Raw genomic sequence first — 19,231 nt, 5'->3', positions numbered from 1 at the left:
AAGGCTGCTCTAGCTTGTCTTTTGGCTTCCAGCAGCAGCAAAATCAGGGAGGTACACATAGCCCCCCCCGTCCTTGCACCAACCCTAGAACTGGCACAGGGATAAATCTGGTACAGGCGGAGGTGCACTTTGAGAGGCAAAGAAAGAGTAAACATTATTTAAGTGCCGGATCTTGAAAATCTTGTGCCCCCAACCCTGGAAGTCTTGTTGAAGTTTAGAAAAGTTTTGTCTTGCAGGCACAGGCCATATTTTAGGCTATTTGATCATTTGTTTGTGTTGCCCTAGGATAACATTGCCCAAAGATTTGTCGTCATCTTAAAAATAATGTTATTCTCTCAGGAATAAGCCCCTTAGAAACTTGAAACAAACCCAGCAGTTTTGTCTTCCAAATTGTTTAGCTTGCATGGGTGGTGCATGCTAATTTGTTATTCTAAGGTTGCTCCTCAGGGCTGGGAATTCTGAGGCGGATATTTTTGAAATGGAAGAAGTACTATTGAAACATTTGTTCTGGGGACAAAACAAATAAAATATTTGATCAACTTTACATTTTTTTAAAAAAGTGGATCAGATTTTGGGTCTTCCAAGCTGGTGTTCCTTTAAGTATTTATTTTATATCCCCACAAGGTACTGAATGGCTGACAAACGAACTAGAAAACAAAGGTACACAGCAAAAGAAGAAAAAAAAAACAACTATAAAACTAAGAAATACGCAACTTCTAGGAACAGATGTACTTCCAGGTGTTTAAAGTATTTACAGGAGGACGAACAGACCTGAGATAGCTGGTCTCTATCCTGGCTCTCGGTGACTTGCTGTGTGAGTTTAACCAAGTCACGAAACCAAAATTTTCAAACATGTCTCCTTATTTTAGGTGCCCACTTTGAGACACTTAGGCATGCTTTTCAGGGGTGCCGAGTGCACTCAGTCCCTTTGACTTCAACTGGTTTTCTCTGGAACATTTTGAATGGACAGCCCAAAACCTTTCTGTGCCTCATTTCCATTTCCCCAGTCTCGGAAATAAGGCTTTCAACACTTACCCACCTTCACAGGGGAGTTGTAAGGATTGTTTGGAAAGTGCTTTGAGATCCTTGGATTGAAGACTATCAGTGCAAACTATTATCAAAGCTTGGAAAATTTCCCAGACGCCAGTTGGCTGCAGGACTAAAGATTACAAACCAGGGTGAAAAAAAAATCTGCTGCTGAGACTCAAAAGCCGCACACCTCCCCCTTGTTGCCTCCATATTGACAGTCAAGTCTCTAAACCATAGCATCACAGACGAGTAGGGCTGGAAGAGACCTCAGGAGGTCATCTAGTCCAACCCCCTGCCCAAAACAGGACCAATCCCCAACTAAATCATCCCAGCCAGGGCTTTGTCAAGCCGGGCCTTAAAAACCTCTGAGGATGGAGATTCCCCCACCTCCCTAGGGAACCCATTCCAGTGCTTCACCACCCTCCTCGTGAAATAGTTTTTCCTAATATTCCACCGAGACCTCCCCCACTGCAACTTGAGACCACCGTTCCTTGTTCTGTCATCTGTCACCACATCTTGTAAACAACACATCTTTACAACTCACAGGCTTTTGTGAGATCTTCTTTCATTTCCTGGCTTCACTCCGTTTAGCCTCCCTCCCGCCACTCCCCAATGAATCATAATATAGGTCTTTCTCTGCCTTGGTTTCAGGGTCCATTTTCTCTTTGTCCCCTCTCTTCTTCCTCCCCATTAGCACCGTCTCCTGACACTGTGTTCTCTCTATTTCCCCCTTTGTCAGGGGTTGGCTGGGAGCCCCGGGCCAGCAGTATGGCTAATGGTGATACTCAGGGGATTAATGCCTACTGGCAAGGGTTCTAAAAGGCTGCTTTGCCTAGCGGTAATATCGGGGGAAGAGTTGCCTAGAGGCCAGAGCGGGGAGGGAAGGGGAACCTGGGCCCGCCCTACTCCACTGGGTTCCAGCCCAGGGCCCTTCAAAAACAAGGTCCCCTAACACAGGATTCAAGTCCCAATACCCCCAAGTCTGTTCCCTGGGGCTCTTCCTACCCTCGTCCCACTCCCTTCTGCAGCTTCTCCAGGTCGGCTATGGGCACCCTCTCACATCCCTTCTGCTTCATCTCTGGCAGCTCCTCTGCTGGCAAGAGCCAAAAATTGCTCGTTAACCCTTGCTTTACCAGTGCAGGGTTGATGTACCCTGTCACACCCTCACATTTCCTATCTCCCCCCCAACATATCTCTTTCCCCATAACACATTTCTCTTTTCTGATTTATCCCATTTCCATCTCTTCTCCCCTCCACCTACCCAACAACCACCTCATAAATATGCCGGCAGACACTGGGCTTGGGGCTCTTACCAGACATCTGTGAACCAGAGCACAAAACCTACTGGCCAAAATCTAATGTGGGTAATGGTAGACCCCAGCACGACACAGCGGGGGCAAAAGTGGGAATAAAATCCTGTAGGACGGTCAATACAAAAACTGGCTTAAGCTCTTAGGAGGTTGCGAAACCAATATTCCCAGAAGCAGGAAGCTCACTGAAAAGGGAAGTTCAGTCCCTAACTCACACCATTGTGCTTTGTTCACCTGCCACAATGGTGTAAGCAGAGACTGGTGGATCAGCCTTCACTTTGAATTACCTGCTTTTCCTTGGTTTGCATGTCAAGCACTGTTATTCAAACCACAGAATGAAATGAAATGCACAGAAAGGAATGTGTTGCACCTTAAGCACGTGCCAAGACTTTTCAGTGGGTTCCCAGAGCTAGGACACCAGCAGTAGCAGAGCAGTGAGCTGTGAAGGCACTCGGGCCACTGAGATGCACCGCTTTGCTTTGGCATTCCTAGGCAAGCTTCTTGAAATCAATCGGGAGCTGCACTGGCTGCATATTAATGATCTCTATGTCCAGCACTGGCCCAAGATCCAGCTTTTAACTGGAGTGGGTTTTCTGAGGCTGTATTTGCAGAAGAGGTGGACCAAAACCAGAACCAGGTAACCTTCCCTCAAGTTCAAGCTTTGAGGTCTGGAGAGAGTAGGTTGCAAACCAGCTTTGGGTTTGGTTTTGCAGGACAAAATCCCAACTAACAAAAAACCTCCTCCTGCTTTTGCCCATCATTTCTTATTGAAATATACAAAGCAATGCAAAACCAGAAGACAGGTTTCAGAAGAGTTTTTTCTGAACCCTTCCTCATTCTCTTCCCAGAGGTGTGGGTTCAAACAGGTTCTTTGACCAGAGAATTCAGGGTAGGCAGTGCCTGCCCTGCTTTTCAGTAGTCTGTACAAACCTCAGAGTGGGAAAGCAAGGACAGGACTGGAAGGCACTCAACCCAGAGAAAGGAGTAACACGCGAGTCAAATCAGCCCCTCCATAGCTCAATCAGACCAACAAGAGTTTGCAAAACTAAAACCCAACCTTGGTTTTGCTTGTCTCTGCATGTCAATTCTGGACACATGTCATCACCTAAGGCCTCAGCAGTCTAGTATAACTCCACGTGACTATGTGAACAAAGGTATCACTATCGTGTTCATCCAGGTCAAAGCTATTTCATAGCACTGTTGGTGTGAGAGCCTAACCCACTGGTGAACATGGGTTACATGTCTCCCGCTATGCCTGATCCACGCAGGACAGGAGTCTGTTACAGCATCAGCTGGAGAGCCTTGGTTCTTTAGCTCAGACCACAGCAGCTCATGCTTTAGCTCCGCAAGTCCCCAGTTCAATTCCTGGGGAATTGACCAAGACGATGGCAGTCATGTCAGCTCTGGGACCACATGGCCAGGATGTGCATGTGTATCCCCTGCATTCTTTGCAAGCAAGGGTTTTGTAGAGCCAGGGGGTGAATGTAGTCTCCAGATTCAATGGGTGCACTGTGCTAGGGAAGGGATGGGGGGTTAATTAGGGTATGAAGATTGGAGAGGGTCCAACCCTGTGGGGTTACTACCCTCCCTGCAGGAAATGGGGGGAGGTCCGACCCTGGATGCAACTGCAGGCCAATCCTAGTCCTGCCTCCCACAGATCTCCAGCCTTGTTGCTGGCTGGAGCAGTATCCTCAACCCCACTCCTCTCTCTGGGCTCTTGGCCTGACAAGTTGCCTCATGTCTGGCAGCAATGGGGGGATTCTGGGCCTTGCTGGGGCAGGCAAGTTGCTTTCTCTGCACTATTGATAGCGGGTGCCAAACCTGAGTGGCATTGAGACCCTATGTGTCAGGTTGCAACCTCACCCATTGCAGGGCAAAACCTGAGTGGCATGGCGTGTTCTGTGGGTGCAATTCAACCCCTGCAAAAGCTGCCTCTGTGTACTGCTCTCCTTGTGACCCACTGCTCCACCCTGAATATGCATATGAGCGATGAAAAGCAAAATTAGTCCATAAATTGTACCCATGAAAGTCTAACAAGCTTAGAGCAAGAGGAAAACTACAGGAACCCCCTTCTTCAGAGTCTAATGATTGCTTAGCCATGCAGCATGGAGATCATTCAGTCTCCAAGCAACTGAGCACAGTTTGCCATGACCCAAATATCCACCCCTGGTTGAAGTCAATAGCATTCCACAGGACGCAAGGGAGGCAAAAGCCAGACCAACAGCTCTGCAAAATTTGCAAGGAAATGATTAAGCACGGAGTGGGCAACCTAAAATATTATCTTTGGATGTTTCTTTTCCACCATAAGAGGCTAGTCACATTATGTGTGTCTAAAATGCTCAGTGCCTACGCCTGATTACAAAATGCAAGTACAGTTGTAGGTTTAATTATTCAGCCAGAATGAATTATGACAGATTAAAGAACAGAGCACATCCTGCTGTGGGTTCGTGTTAAATAAGAAGAGGTGATCCATACTAGCTAGCTTTTAATTTCTAATCTAGCCCTTCGGTCTTTGCCATTGTTGTTCAAAGTTTCCCATCTAGAGGCATGAACGCTGTACATCCACATGTACCCAAAATGTCATGCAACATAACCACTGTTTGCTTTGAAACTGATATTATTCCTCTGTGGTCATGCCTGCAATGAAAACTGTAACTGACTCACCTTCTGCAGTACCTGGCCATCCTGTTTTTCTTGTTCATGGACTCAACTCCGGGGATGCAGTCTGAGGGGTGGTTATAAATCTGCTGCTCACATGATGAGAGGAAACAAATCCAAAGTGGCTCCGTTAGAGATGGAGGCAGAGAAGAGATTAATTTTGACTTTCTCCTCCCCCTGACACTTGCCTTCTCCCTCTCTTCCTCGAATGCATGAGGGACAGAAATAAATAATATCTAGTTCTTATATATCACTTTTCATCTGGAGCTCTAAGAAATTCACTACCATTATCCCCATTTACCGGGGGGCGGGGGGAACTGAGGCACAGAGAGAGGAAATGACTAGAGCCCTGTAAACATGCAGCTGTCCGTTTTATATCCACAGACCATGTTTGTGGATCATGAATCGGATGTGGATACAAATTTTGTAGCCGAGAGGGCTCTAGAAATGACTCTCTCAAGGGCACCCAGCATATAATGGAGGTCTCCTAAGTGACCCCTCCCGCCCCCGGACACGCTGCCTCCATGTAGCCGGCCCCCGCACCTTTCTGAGTTTACTAGGACTCAGAGTAACAGCCGTGTTAGTCTGTATTCGCAAAAAGAAAAGGAGTACTTGTGGCACCTTAGAGACTAACCAATTTATTTGAGCATGAGCTTTCGTGAGCTACAGCATCCGATGAAGTGAGCTGTAGCTCACGAAAGCTTATGCTCAAATAAATTGGTTAGTCTCTAAGGTGCCACAAGTACTCCTTTTCTTTTTACTAGGACTGGTTGACAGGTTTTTTTGCTGGATATTTGGGGGGATGAAATATGTTTTTTTGGACTAAACAGAAGTTTTTCTTAAGGTTTCTGGTTGTGTCAATTTTTTACTGAAAAACTCCAAAATAGGCTCTCTAGTTTTCAATAAAAGGAAAAATTCTGCAATTTAAAAAAAAAAAAAATGGAATTTCCCCTCCCCCCCCATGGGAAATAAAATACAAACCCTGACCAGCTCTAGCATTTATATTGGTGTTAACCTGGAGTGGTGATCTATTGATGTGAAGGGAGTTAAATTGGTGCAAGGTGAGAAGCAGAAACGTGAAGTAGGAATGGTCCGATTTTGAGGGCATTTTATCTAATTTTTTTCTCACACCTTTTCAGAGAGGAAAAACTACTTACATCTATGTCAGGAACCCAGGCCCAGATCTTTAAAGGCATTTAGGCACCTAACTCCCAGTGAAATAATTTCAGTGGGAGTTAGGCACCTTAATACTTTTGAGGCTTTGGGCCCAAGTGCTTACAGTATCCCCACTTAAGAAGCAGCACAGTGCTGTGAGGCTGTTAGTGTCTCCATGTGTTTCAGTGAATGTTAGGACCCTGGTCTTGCCAAGGAGTCTGTGTGGGTCTAGCCCTTTGCAGACATGAGGCCTGGGGGTGTGTGGAGTACATTGCTCACACAGTTTTTCTTTTAATTCAAAATTACTCAGGTGAATTGAGTACCCCGATCAGAGCATGGTGCACTCTACCCCCAGGGCAGGGACATGACTGCACAAGTAGTGACGTTGCAAGCTTCCATTACGCCGTCTTAGCAACGTGCCTAAACCTGGGCCTGGACCTAGACTGGCCCCTTCTAATATTGAGACAGCAGCTGATCTCCCTTATTCAATCCATCCTTGGCTTCTCTGCTCATTCTTTCAAGACTCACTCTGACGATCAGCTTTGAGGTATGAGCATCTGTTGACTACAGCCTAGATAGAGACCAGCAAACTCATTTTCACATGAACTACTGAATCCTCAGCAAATGGCAGCTTCTTTCGGCCACTATGAAACACATAAGCATGAGTGACACGTGTTCTCCAGGGGGTGGTCCACAGGGAGAAGAAGATACTCACTAGTACTTGTTCAGGGAGTCCTTTTCAAGTTTATGTGGCAGCAATCTGTGCTTTTACAAGCCACGTTTCCAGACCCAGCTCCCCAGGAGTACGTGTGTGACATGTAGTTGTGGGTGTAGCACATGGAGTCATTATAACAACAGACCTGAGCTGCATCGGAAGAGGTGAACAAAACCCATTACACCTCCACTCTGAGCAATCCAGTGACTTAAAAAATCAAACAAAAAAACCAAAACCAAAACAACCAACCACTTCACAACTCATGGCTTATTAGTAAGGCTAAGATTTTGTCACAGTTATTTTTAGGAAAAGTCAGGGACAGGTCACAGGCTTCCATGAATTTTTGTTTATTGCCTGTGACCTATCCCTGACTTTTACTAAAATAACTGTGACAAAATGGGCCTGAGGGGGAGATGAGGGCCCGAGCCCTGCTGCAGGAAGAGAAGCGGGACGGGGGCAGCGCCTGCCGTTGCGGTGGCTGACGGCTCCGAGTTTCCACTGTTGTGTCTCGGAGCTCCGGGTCCTCCCACCAACCATGTCGACTGAGAGCTGTCGGGGCCTCTGCCAGTTCCAGCCCTGCTGGCCTGGAGCTGAAGCGGAAAATGTCACGGAGGTCTCGCAGTCATGGAATCTGTGATCTCTGAGACATCATCTTATCCTTACTTATTAGGCCTGGTCTACACTGACACCAATGTCTAGGGTACGTGTAGCTACACGGCAGGCTGCGTCCACACGGTCGGGTGTAGCTACATGTGGCAGTGAAAGGCTCTGCCAGGGAGGAGGCAATGGGGAAAGGCTCCCACTGCCTCCCCTCTACCAGAGAGAGACTTTCCCCACTGCTGGAGCCTTTTCCTGTAGCAGAGAAGGTTCCAGCAGCGACGAGACAATAGGACACTACACTGCTAAAAACAGGAGTGGAGACAGGGAGGCACTGCTTGGGCATGTAGAGAACTGGGTTGGGTACCTACCCTAAAGTTCTGGAGTATCTTTACTCACCTAACTGGTGCCCCACTGTCTACACTGCTATTTATACCACTGAAAGGGTGTGTGCAGTGTATGTACTGTACACATCACCATAATTGTAGACATAGCCTTAGACATGTGACTCGTACTGGGAATCACTTTTATTTAGAAATAATTTGATTAATAATTTGAATAATAGTTTGTGCTGTGTCCTTCTTCTCCATTTTTTACTACTCTTGTACTTAATTAGGAGTTCATCTGTTCCTGCTTATTTCCCACCTTACAATTTTCCATACTATTAGTTGTTTGCTGAAGAAATGATCAGGACATCTCAAAATCAGTGGACTATAATTTCACATATACAATGAACAGTCGCACCAGCTGTAATTTAAGATTCAGATATCTTCCAGGAAGTATTCCCAGAAGTTTGGATTAAAATAAAATCAATAACAAATTCCCCTAGAAACATTACATAAAAACCAGATTATTTCTAAAGAAGATGGTCCCGAGGGTGGTAGATGCTGTACTCTTTGTAGAAGGGACCTCATGTGATCGGATGTTAATATATGTTTGACTTTAAAACTACCTAGTAAAATCACAGTAGAAGGGGATTCCAGCAGGGATGCAACCGAGTCAACTCTAGTCTTTCTACACTTTAGAGTCATCATGGACTGTGGACTGCATAACTTGCAGATTGATACCGAGCCATTCACTTCTCTATGACAATGGCAGGGCAGGTATAAATTCCAAGGGTGAAATTCTGATCTCATTGAAGTCAATGGCAAAACTCCTTTTAACATCAAAAAAGAGCCAAGATTTCACGCTTAGGCTACCAGGCCACAACAGTTCAGCCACTGAGGAACCCATGTGACAGAAGAGAGAATTTTGGGCCAGATTCTCAGATGGAATATACTGCACTAGCTCCACTGAAGTCAGTTGGCCCTTCCTACTCCACTGTCTAAAATGTGGGAGTCCAGGAGAAATATTTCCTCATGTTTTCAGAAATAAACATTTTTTCATGAAAAAGCAATGAAGAAAAATGAGGTCTGCAACCTAGGAGGAAGGAAAACACCAGCTGAGATAGCATTATACTATTCAGCCTGGCAAAACAGCCTTACACAATTACCAGCCAAGGAACAAAATCTACTAGCATGACATAGCAGAATATAATCTGGTTAGGATTTTTCATTCCTTTTATTTACCTGTCCGAAAAGTGAACTCACTCACGGCAAGGAGAATTGTGCAAAGATGTGCTATGAAACAGCCTGGCCCAAATAAAAAAAAAAAAAGACAATAATGACAAATGGACACAGGGACAAATGCAGATAGGCAAGTTGGTGAAGCCCCATCATGGGCACATCCTTTATGTTTCGTATCTACAGCTTTCAGATACCCAGGGTTTCTGGCTTTCACGCTTTGGTAACATTTTTATAGCTTGTCATGCCAAATAAGGCATAACTGAATAGAACTCAGTCCAGCCTGGGCTGGTGACAAGTGAACATTGTTACTCTTACAGTGGGTTTGGCAGCCCACGCTGAATGAATTGGTGGTCTCAGTCCGGTGGACGACTGTCCATTCTATTTAAAAAACCACCACCACAATTAGCAGTCAGAGAGGCCAAGGACTGAATGGATATTTCATTCCTCCCTCAACCTGAAAGATGGTCTCTCAGGACTAAGGTCAACACTTCAGTGAGGTGATGGAAGGCAGCTTGAACACCTGCACCTGCTCTGAGGGTCCGACATCTTTCATCTCCATGCTGTTAATGGCTCACTAAAGTCATGAAGGGACAAATCCCACCTGAGTCAAGAGCAAAACTCCAAAATGATGTCGAAGGCAGCAGGAACTAACCGAAAGTGTGGGAGAAGGAAAAGAGTAAGAAAATGGAGCCAGTCCTCCTAACTGAGAACTTGGATGGGGAGAACAAACCAGTTAGCCATCTCCATATTGTGTAGTTATGGTTTTGCAGGGAAAGGCAAGGGAGTTTCCGGGACCTACTTGGAATCCAAGGGCTGTTTTACACACTTGGAAGGAGGAATGCAGCACCTAATGTCTGTTCCTCTAAATAAATCAGTACAAGTTTGTCTTAAAAAACCCCCGAGTCCGTTCCTTCCATTTGTAAATTACTTTAATTTAAATATTTTGAGGTTAACAAAATACCCTTTGAATCAGACATGCCCCCAAAATACAAAACAGAAACAGAACCTCCTCATAGAGGGTAACCCCCCACCCCTTCTTTTCTACACTGGAGTTTATGGACTGTGAGCTGGCTGCCCTCCAGGGTCTGACACAAGGTCTGGAGTGCGGAGAGCAGCTGGAATTCATTTTCTTCCTTCAAATCAATGCACTCTCATATGAAACTGCATTTTGGCATCTCTGTCTAAGAGAAAGTTCAGTGCAAAAGAAACTAACCCCAGCTGGGTTTCTTTCCAACCCAGTGCTCACTGAGCAAAAAAAAAAAAAAAAATTGGTTAGCCCTTCCCCCTGCCCCCACACATACATTGACTGTACCAAACAAAGGGTCATTCACGGCTGCTAGAAATGGGTCACATGAAGAAATGTTTGCAGATAAAACCAACACTTTAACCCCCCCGCCCCACACACACTTTTTAAAATAAACACCAAGGAGCCGGGGATTGTTGACCGAGAGTCCTGGTCCTGGATATTCCCTCCTCCTCGCCACGCTTGCAATCCACTCTGCACCGCACGCAAACCAGGCCAAGCTCCAGCAGTCTGGCTGCCGCTCAAGTATGTTAGCAAGTCCAACACCTCCCCCTCCCCCCCACGGCAAGTTCCTCGGTGTAAGGTCCACTGTTCGAAGCCTTACGGTGCAGTTAGGTGGTACGGTGTGTTTTGCTAGTGCTTTTTTAATTCACATTAGGTCAGGCGGGGGAGCCAAGAGCCCCCGGGTCACAAAATCACACACTGCAGTTTGTGGGAGCCAGTCGCTCTGTCTCCTCGCCATTTGGTCTTCTTCTTCTTCTTCTGGCTTTTCTCTGGGATCTGTTGCCTGTTTGGAGGAAAGAAAGAAACAAACCCAGTGAACCATCCATAGTGTTTAGGCTAGGGGCAGATAGACAAGTATCTCTTGAGCCCTAAGAATCAGACAGAAGAGACCCCTGCGGTGAAATGGCTATCCCCACTCATAGACCCCTACGGCAGGTGAACCTCTCCTCTTCCCTCCTGCACAAAGAGATACGGGACCAAAACAAAGAAAGAACAAAGGGATGTGACTCTGTTGGTGAGAATTTAAATAGCCTGGCACAGCTCCTACTCACACTGCCATGGAGTGAGAGAGACACACACTAGAGTTCAGGAACAAACTGTTTTTCCTGGGCTCAGACCAGCAGGCACTGCATTTATCCAGGGCGCTCGTACCGTGTTTCTGGCCAGTTTCTTAGATGGCTAGTTCTCGGAGATGGGGACAGTGTCCTCCTGGGTGCATGAGCAGCTCTGAACCCATCAAAGGCCCTCCTGGTATTCGATAATAGTAATAATTCACCAGATCACTGCCAGCTGCCCCATTAGAGTCAAGGAGCTGAAGTTAATGAAGTTAGGAGTGAAGAATAGCCATCCATCTGGGATGGGGGAAGGGAAGCCTCTGGAGCAGCAGCAGCTGCTAGGAAGAAGGACGGACGGTATTGTGACTACAGCAAAGGTTACAAAAGGGGGCTAGGGTAACGTTGCCATGGCAGTGGATTGCAGAGACACATTTCAGAGGCGTATCAGAGGGGTAGCCATGTTAGTCAGAGGAGATTTGCTATTCTCACCCCTTCTGCTAGAGGGAGCGTGACCTCTACTCACCCTGCCCCCATCAGATGATCTACCAGGGTAAGCGGCTCACCAGTTTTCAAGGGGTAGGGGAGAGGAGCATGCACAACATATTAATGCCAACGGGAGTTATAAGGTCTGAAGTGAGAAGGCAATATACTGTGTCCTGGTTAAAATACAACCCTTCCCTCTCTCCCCAATGTCAGGCTGGGCCCCGTCATCTGGTAAATATGGTTACCCTAGTGTTCGGACATGCTGCATTATAGCCTACTCAGCCACCGGGGAAACTGAGTTCTGAGCAAGGGACTACAGAGAAACAGAAATCAGGGGAGAACTAAAGCCTGTTAAAACAACGAGGAGTCCGGTGGTACCTTAAAGACTAACCAATTTATATGGGCATAAGCTTTCGTGGGTAAAAACCCCACTTCTTCAGATGCCTCTTAAGGAGTGTTTTTCTACCCACGAAAACTTATGCCCAAATAAATCTTAGTCTTTAAGGTGCCACCGGACTCCTTGTTGTTTTTGTGGATACAGACTAACAGGGCTACCCCTCTGATACTTAAAGCCTGTTAAAGATTTACATCTGGCTGGAATTTCCCCCAGGTCAAATGAATTGATTTGGAATCAATTAGCGTTGGGTGTTTTCAAACCTGCTGTTCAAATGGGTTCTGCCCTGTGCTGCTAAATAAAACATTTTCCAATCTAAAGTGCTGAGTGGTTCAGAAGGAGAAAGTGCTCTGGGTCATTGCCAGACGCCAGCCCTGAGGAGGACACTCCAGGCAGCATGAAATCAAAGCAATCAGAAATGCACAGCTGGGATTCCCTCGCAACTGTCTTCCACTGCAGCCCTCAATCACTTCAGTCAGCAACTTCTGTGGGTGTTGGATGAGCAATATCTTTAATGCTACTGCAGTTCCATTCGATTTACACTTCTGTGTCACTGAGGGCCTCCCAAATGCTCTAGGTTACAAGCTATCCAGAGTCACGTCATTTAGAAAAGGGGACTGGCTGCTACGCACAGGGCCAGATCCTCAGCTACTCTAAATGGACACAGCTCCATCAACCACTAGATAGTTTTCCCTTACACTAATTGCAGTGGAGCTACCAGTTTACACCCGCTGAAGATCTGGCTCAGAGTTGCAGAATAAACAGGAGAAAGGAAGGCTGCGTAGTTAAACGCAGGATTAGGAGTCAGGAGACTTGGGTTTGATTCCACAGACCGTGTGTCTTCTTGGCAACTCACAAAGGTCCGAACCATAGTCTCAGGAACAAATCAAATCTGTGTGTTGGGGATCTACCTTAACCACCTCCTCAGCTTGTTATGAGCTGAGCGCTGAACAGAAAGGATAAGCTAGCCACACCAGACACGGGACACAGCCAGTGTTGTGGGAGCCCAACTCTTGTGATTTGATCACGAGCCTTGAGATATTTGGTGTCTTTTTCAAAGCCCCAGCTCCTGGAGTCCTGTTACTTATGTGAGAATCTTAGCTTTGATTTGTTTTTAAAAATGCTACTAGCCCTTATGGTTGCAGAGAAAAGCATAAAAATGAGACCCTGAAGGGCTCAAAGACTAGAAAGCCTAAAGCTCCCTCCAAAAAACAAACAAACAAAAAAACCAAACTACACCCCAAAACAAAATTCAGCCGATCTTATAATGTGTGGAGCCTGATGCATGATTTTGCAATGCTTGGGGTTGCCAATACTGCATAGCTAAAGATAACTGATTGGTCCTTGACTTCTTCCCCTCACCCCCAATCACAGTCTATTGAGATAAAATTTTGAAAGACATGTTTAGTGAGTTCTTTCTAGACAGTTAACTCTTCAGAGAACTGACCAGACCCAAATCTATTGTTTAGAAGTATGATTAGGAAGCAAGGTAACATTAGCAGCATTATACAAATCTGATTTCTGGCAGATGATCCCAGAGACAGAGAATTAGCCCCTGCCCTGTGTTACAGTGGAAGAATGCTCCATGGCAAATTTACAGCAGGACGGAGGGAAGCTCAGGAAGATCCTGACAGATCTACTGACCAGTTAGATACTGGTACCACCAACTATGTGGACTGCCCCAGGCTCCTTCCAGCCAATCCCAGCACTTGTAAGAAAAACTGGGAATCAACCAAATGCAGCTCTACTCAGAAGGAGCACAACCGTTGGCCACCAGTTGCCATGGTATCCATCAGAGTATGGCTCACGCCCCAGGTCCTTATGTTTGTGAAGCAATTTGGAGATAGGTGCAAAGTATTAGGAAGTTTTAAATGACATTTTCCTGACTACAGGTGAGCTAACAATTTGTGACAAAAAACGTAACAGATGATTTTATCCTATTTCTGATTGTGGCTAACCCTTGATTGTCTTTCAACAGTCTTCTCAAACCAGTTCAGCAAAATGTAGTTAGTTTCGATTGGCCAGCTAAGTCATGTGGCATCATTTCTGTTCTTTAACTGAATGAATGCACAAGGTTTTTATTTTATTTTATTTTTTTTTTATACTGAAGGCAACAAGGCTGATCAGGTGTCTAATTTGGCTGGTGGAACCTTTATAACAGCTGCTGATGCACACGAAGGAAAGAACCCAGACATGACTGTAAGGCCCTGGGGTCCATTTGGAGGGGTGGCACATACAGAATATACATTTTTAAATTTAATTTGTTAACTGGGAACATTTGACCTGGAGTCACTGAGAATCAACAAACAGGGAGAGCCACCATACCAATTATAGGTTTCAGAGTAGCAGCCATGTTAATCTGTATTCGCAAAAACAAAGGAGTATTTGTGGCACCTTAGAGACTAACCAATTTATTTTGTTAGTCTCTAAGGTGCCACAAGTACTCCTCTTCTTCATACCAATTATAGTGATTTTTCAGAATAGCATTGGATAGCGATAAGAGCTCAATATAATAAATAGTAATGACTGGCCTACTAATTACAAGGTACAGAATAGTTCAGAAACATCCAGGGACATTGCCAACTTGTATCTGTAACTCTTCAATAATTTTCTGCCCACACCCTCCTTCTGCCAGCTTGAGATGATTTTGGAAGAGTGGGTAGTACCATCTGCTTTCGATGGACGCTGACTTGAAGCTGTGGTAAGATAAACACTAACAGAGAGGCACCTGTGTATAAATGCCTAACAAGTTTCATTGCTGGGGAAGCCAATTCTTCCACCTCATATGGAAAAACTATAGCTTCACCTGATAGCATTAGTTATTAACCTAACAGCTTTCTTTGACAGGGTAACAAGCCTTGTGGTTATGGGCGTGGGTGGGAAGAGGTAGATGTGGTTTATCTTGACTTTAGTAAGGCTTTTGATATTGTCTCGCATGACCTTCTCATGAACAAACTTTGGAAATACAATCTAGATGGAGCTACTATAATGTGGGTGCATAACTTGTTGGAAAACTGTGAACCACTGATAGCTACTCACTGGTTACAATCAACCTGGAAGGGCATATCAAGTGGGGTCCTACAGGGATCAGTTCTGGGTCCAGTTCTGTTCGATACCTTCATCAATGATTTAGATAACGGCATAGACAGTACACTTATAAAGTTTGTGAATGATACCAAGCTGGGAGGGGTTGTAAGTGCTTTGGAGGATAGGATTAAAATTCAAAATCATCTGGACAAAAACTGTAGAAATGGAGTTGATAGGATGAAATTCAATAAGGACAAATGCAAAGTCCTCCACTTAGGAAGGAACAATCAGTTGCATGCATACAAAATGGGAAATGACTGCCTAGGAAGGAGTACTGTGGAAAGGGATCTGGCGGCCAGAGTGGATCACAAGCTAAAAAAAGCAATCATCATTCTAGGATGTATTATCAGCAGTGTTGTAAGATACAAGAAGGAATTTTTCTGCTCTACTCTGCACTGATTAGGCCTCAGCTGAAGTATTGTGTCCAGTTTTGGGCACCACATTTCAGGAAATATGTGGACAAATTGGAGAAGGTCCAGAGAAGAGCAAACAACATGAGTAAAGGTCTGGAAAATATGACCTATGAGGAAAAACTGAAAAAAATGTGTTTATTTAGTCTGGAGAAGAGACAATTGAGAAGGGACTTGATAACAGTTTTCAAATACATAAAAAGTTGTTACATGGAGGAGGGAGAAAAATTGTTCTCCTGAATCTCTGAGGATAGGACAAGAAGCAATGGACTTAAAGTGCAGCAAGGGCAGTTGAGGTTGGACATAAGAAAAAACTTTCTAGCGGTCAGGCTGGTTAAGCACTGGAATAAATTGCCTAGGGAAGTTGTGGAATCTCCATCACTGGAGATTTTGAAGAACAAGTTTGACAAACACCTGTCAGGAAAATGTCTACACAATACTTCGTTCTTCCTTGAATGCAGGGGACTGGACTAGATGACCTCTTGAGGTCCCTTCCAGTTCTACGATTCTATGATTACAGAAGAAATCTGTTTGCAGCAATACAGGTCACTGAAGTGGAGAAAAACAACATTCAAACCTAAGGCCTTTAAAGATTCTGCAGGTGGCACAATTGGTGTCATAAAAAGAAGACAGAGACAAAATATTTTCCCGAAGTTATAAGTGTTGGAGGGGGAAAAACATGAACAGGTTCATATTCCAGATTGAGCAACTGGAGAACTGGGGTGAAATCCTGGGCAAAATTCCATTAATGTCAGCAGGGCCAGGATTTCACCCAGAGAGTGAAACTGATTTTCCAAAGGCTGCGGACGAAGTTAGTGGCAAGGCTAGAAACAAAGCCCTGCTCTCCAAGATGGAAGACCCATGGCGTATCCAGTAGACCACAGTGTTTCTCATACAAATTGGCTTACGTTTCACTACTTAGTGGGTAGAAAAAGTGAAATGTCACCTTCAGATTAGAAAATAGCCAATTCCTTCAAGTTTTGGCCACAAGAAAACAACCAGACATTGTAATCAAAATGACAGTGTAATGGAAATCCAAACAGTGCCATCTTCATTCACAGACTTACACTGATTCAGAAAGTCAGCAGACAAAAGCGAGGTGGAAATAGCTTCAAGACTCTTCTGTACAATACAATAGTTTAACTGTCTCTCCAGTAATTTTGCTCAGCAAATGCTAGATGCTGTTATCTGTATCGTGTTTTGGACTACACGTGAAAAGGGTGCCTTAGCCACTCGTGACAGTTCAAGGTCTCCCTGCGCTTATCTTAGAATAGGTGCATTCTTACCAAAATCCTAGTGTTTTTGTCCTTTTGTGATTAAATTCTGCCAAATGAAAATTCTTCCTGGAGTTTCGGTTGGGTTACTCACCTCCCCTACTTAAAAAGCTGCTGTGTGACATGCATGTGTACTGCCAAACAGAAACAAACACCCCAAAGCTCCCTGCTCCTTGCCACAACAAAAGGTGGCTGCATTTCAGTGATGGGGATTCTTTTTATACACACACACGTATATATATATATATATATATATATATATACACACACCCACACATCCTGTATTTTTATATTACAGCCCTCTTGAGGTCAACTGAAACCAATGATATACACAAATAAGGACTTCTGGGGTCAGATTCCAGTGGATTAGGTCATATACAGGACTAAATGCTGCTTGCAGACCAGTTAGTCCATAACTCTGGTGTTTGTATCTTTGAGGTTCCACTGTAATATTATTCAGTCCACTGTCTAAAGTACTTTGGAGTACTGCCCTATAAGAAATGCTATGTATTAAATACAATGGGATCCCAGTTATCTAATTTAACTGGGACCGGGGCCAGATTAGAGAACCAAAAATCCAGATAAACTGGAGAACGGGCAGCAGGGCGCTGACTGTCAGCCCTGGGAGGCTGGGGCTCCTGCTGTTAACCTCGGTTAAATGGGGTTCTACTTTATATTACTTCCAACACAGAGAAAGTTTTAATTTTGAAGTCACATCTGCAACTGGGTGAAACATGTAGTGGAGTTATGGAAATCAAAAGTTTCAGAACCTTAAAACAATAAGGACACCTGGGAAAACCATGAGCAAATTTTCAAAGACAGGTGCGAGCCACACTCAAAAGATTACTGGCATCAAAACAGAGGTCACAGTTAAGACCCAGGATGTATGTGGAAAACTGGGTAGGGGAAATGGACAGGATGTCTGTGAGTGTCTGCAGAAGAAGGTTATATATGTAGATATACGGTTTTACATTTTATTTTCTGATTTTTATGGATTTGAGCTTTGCTCTGGTGTTCCATCTGATTTTCAGGAATACAGTATAACACCAGATATATCGTTAGTGTAAATTGGTATAACTTCATGGACTTGGAGCTGGGATTGTTTAGCCTGCAGAAGAGAAGAATGAGGGGGGATTTGATAGCTGCTTTCAACTACCTGAAAGGGGGTTCCAAAGAGGATGGCTCTAGACTGTTCTCAATGGTAGCAGATGACAGAACGAGGAGTAATGGTCTCAAGTTGCAGTGGGGGAGGTTTAGATTGGATATTAGGAAAAACTTTTTCACTAAGAGGGTGGTGAAACACTGGAATGCGTTACCTAGGGAGGTGGTAGAATCTCCTTCCTTAGAGGTTTTTAAGGTCAGGCTTGACAAAGCCCTGGCTGGGATGATTTAACTGGGAATTGGTCCTGCTTTGAGCAGGGGGTTGGACTAGATGACCTTCTGGGGTCCCTTCCAACCCTGATATTCTATGATTCTATGATTCTATGACTTCAATGGAGTTATGCTGATTTACGTTAGCAGAAGATCTGGCCCACAGTTTTTGTACTCCAATATCGCCTGTTATTATTGATCACTAATGTAGTGTCTGGAGGTACTGCAGGTGAATCCACTATATTTGAAATTTTTTACGTGCAGTTAGATCTCACAATGTTGAGTATGGACAATGAAGATTTTATACCTTAAAAGATAACTACATTTTGATAGTTGTGTGCAGGTATAGAACAAGCAGCCCTAATAAAGAATAAAAGAGCAGGCTCTTGGTTCCATGTGTTCCAATGATTCATGAGTCTTCTGTCAATGGAGGTTAATAGATGGCTGAGTAAAGTGTTTTATGGCTCACCTGATTACTCTAACAAGATCATGGAAGGCTTTATCAACATTCAGAGGTGGGTCCTTGGCACTAGTTTCTATGTATGGGATCTGAAAGACAAAAGCCCAGCATAATAAATACTAGTAACATCTTACATGTGGACAACGAACCTATCTCAATTGACAACCCAAGGGACTAGAAAAAAATGGATGCAAAACAGAGGGTTGTCCTATAATGACTAACGCAGAAGGACTGTACTGAATAGATTTGGGGACACTTTCAGGTAGTCTCTTAGAGCAATAGACTGTTTAATAAGGGTGTTCTCAACCATGGAATTAATAGTACAGCATCGTTCATCTTGATATCTCTCAAAGCCCTTTGCTAACAAAGTGGTCTAAACCACTATGGGTTAAATCCTTGCCCCATTGAAATCAATGGGAGTTTTGCCGTTGGTTTTAATGGAGCCAAGATTTCACCTTACAACAACGTACAGCTGTGCTACACGGGAGGTTGGGGAACAAAGTGAAGGTTATATCCAAATGAAACTGCCAGGAGAAAGGCAGGTAAGTGAAATGTTGCCATGACATCAAGGTTAATTCGCAGAAAGGACACAAAAACACTTACCAAAGATCACCCCATCCTGTAAAATGTGCAACATACAA

At 44.5% G+C, this 19,231-nt stretch overlaps 1 protein-coding gene across 3 annotated transcripts in view; it reads right to left on the bottom strand.

The window, feature by feature from the left end:
- Nucleotides 1–9,940: 9,940 nt before the first annotated feature.
- Nucleotides 9,941–19,231, bottom strand: part of MRAS (muscle RAS oncogene homolog) — a 60,017-nt gene continuing 50,726 nt past the window's right edge. For all 3 annotated transcript variants that reach the window (XM_073305034.1, XM_073305035.1, XM_073305033.1), the window contains 2 exons: nucleotides 18,600–18,679; nucleotides 9,941–10,840 (listed from right to left, as the gene is read on the bottom strand). In XM_073305034.1, coding sequence (XP_073161135.1) covers nucleotides 10,741–10,840; nucleotides 18,600–18,679 — 180 coding nt within the window. In that variant the 3' untranslated portion in view covers nucleotides 9,941–10,740. The remainder of the gene's footprint in view (nucleotides 10,841–18,599; nucleotides 18,680–19,231) is intronic.

Source organism: Lepidochelys kempii, chromosome 11 (assembly GCF_965140265.1).
Source record: "Lepidochelys kempii isolate rLepKem1 chromosome 11, rLepKem1.hap2, whole genome shotgun sequence".
Taxonomy (NCBI): domain Eukaryota; kingdom Metazoa; phylum Chordata; order Testudines; family Cheloniidae; genus Lepidochelys; species Lepidochelys kempii.
Note: the sequence above shows the minus strand (reverse complement) of the source record. Positions and strands in the feature narration are given on the sequence as shown.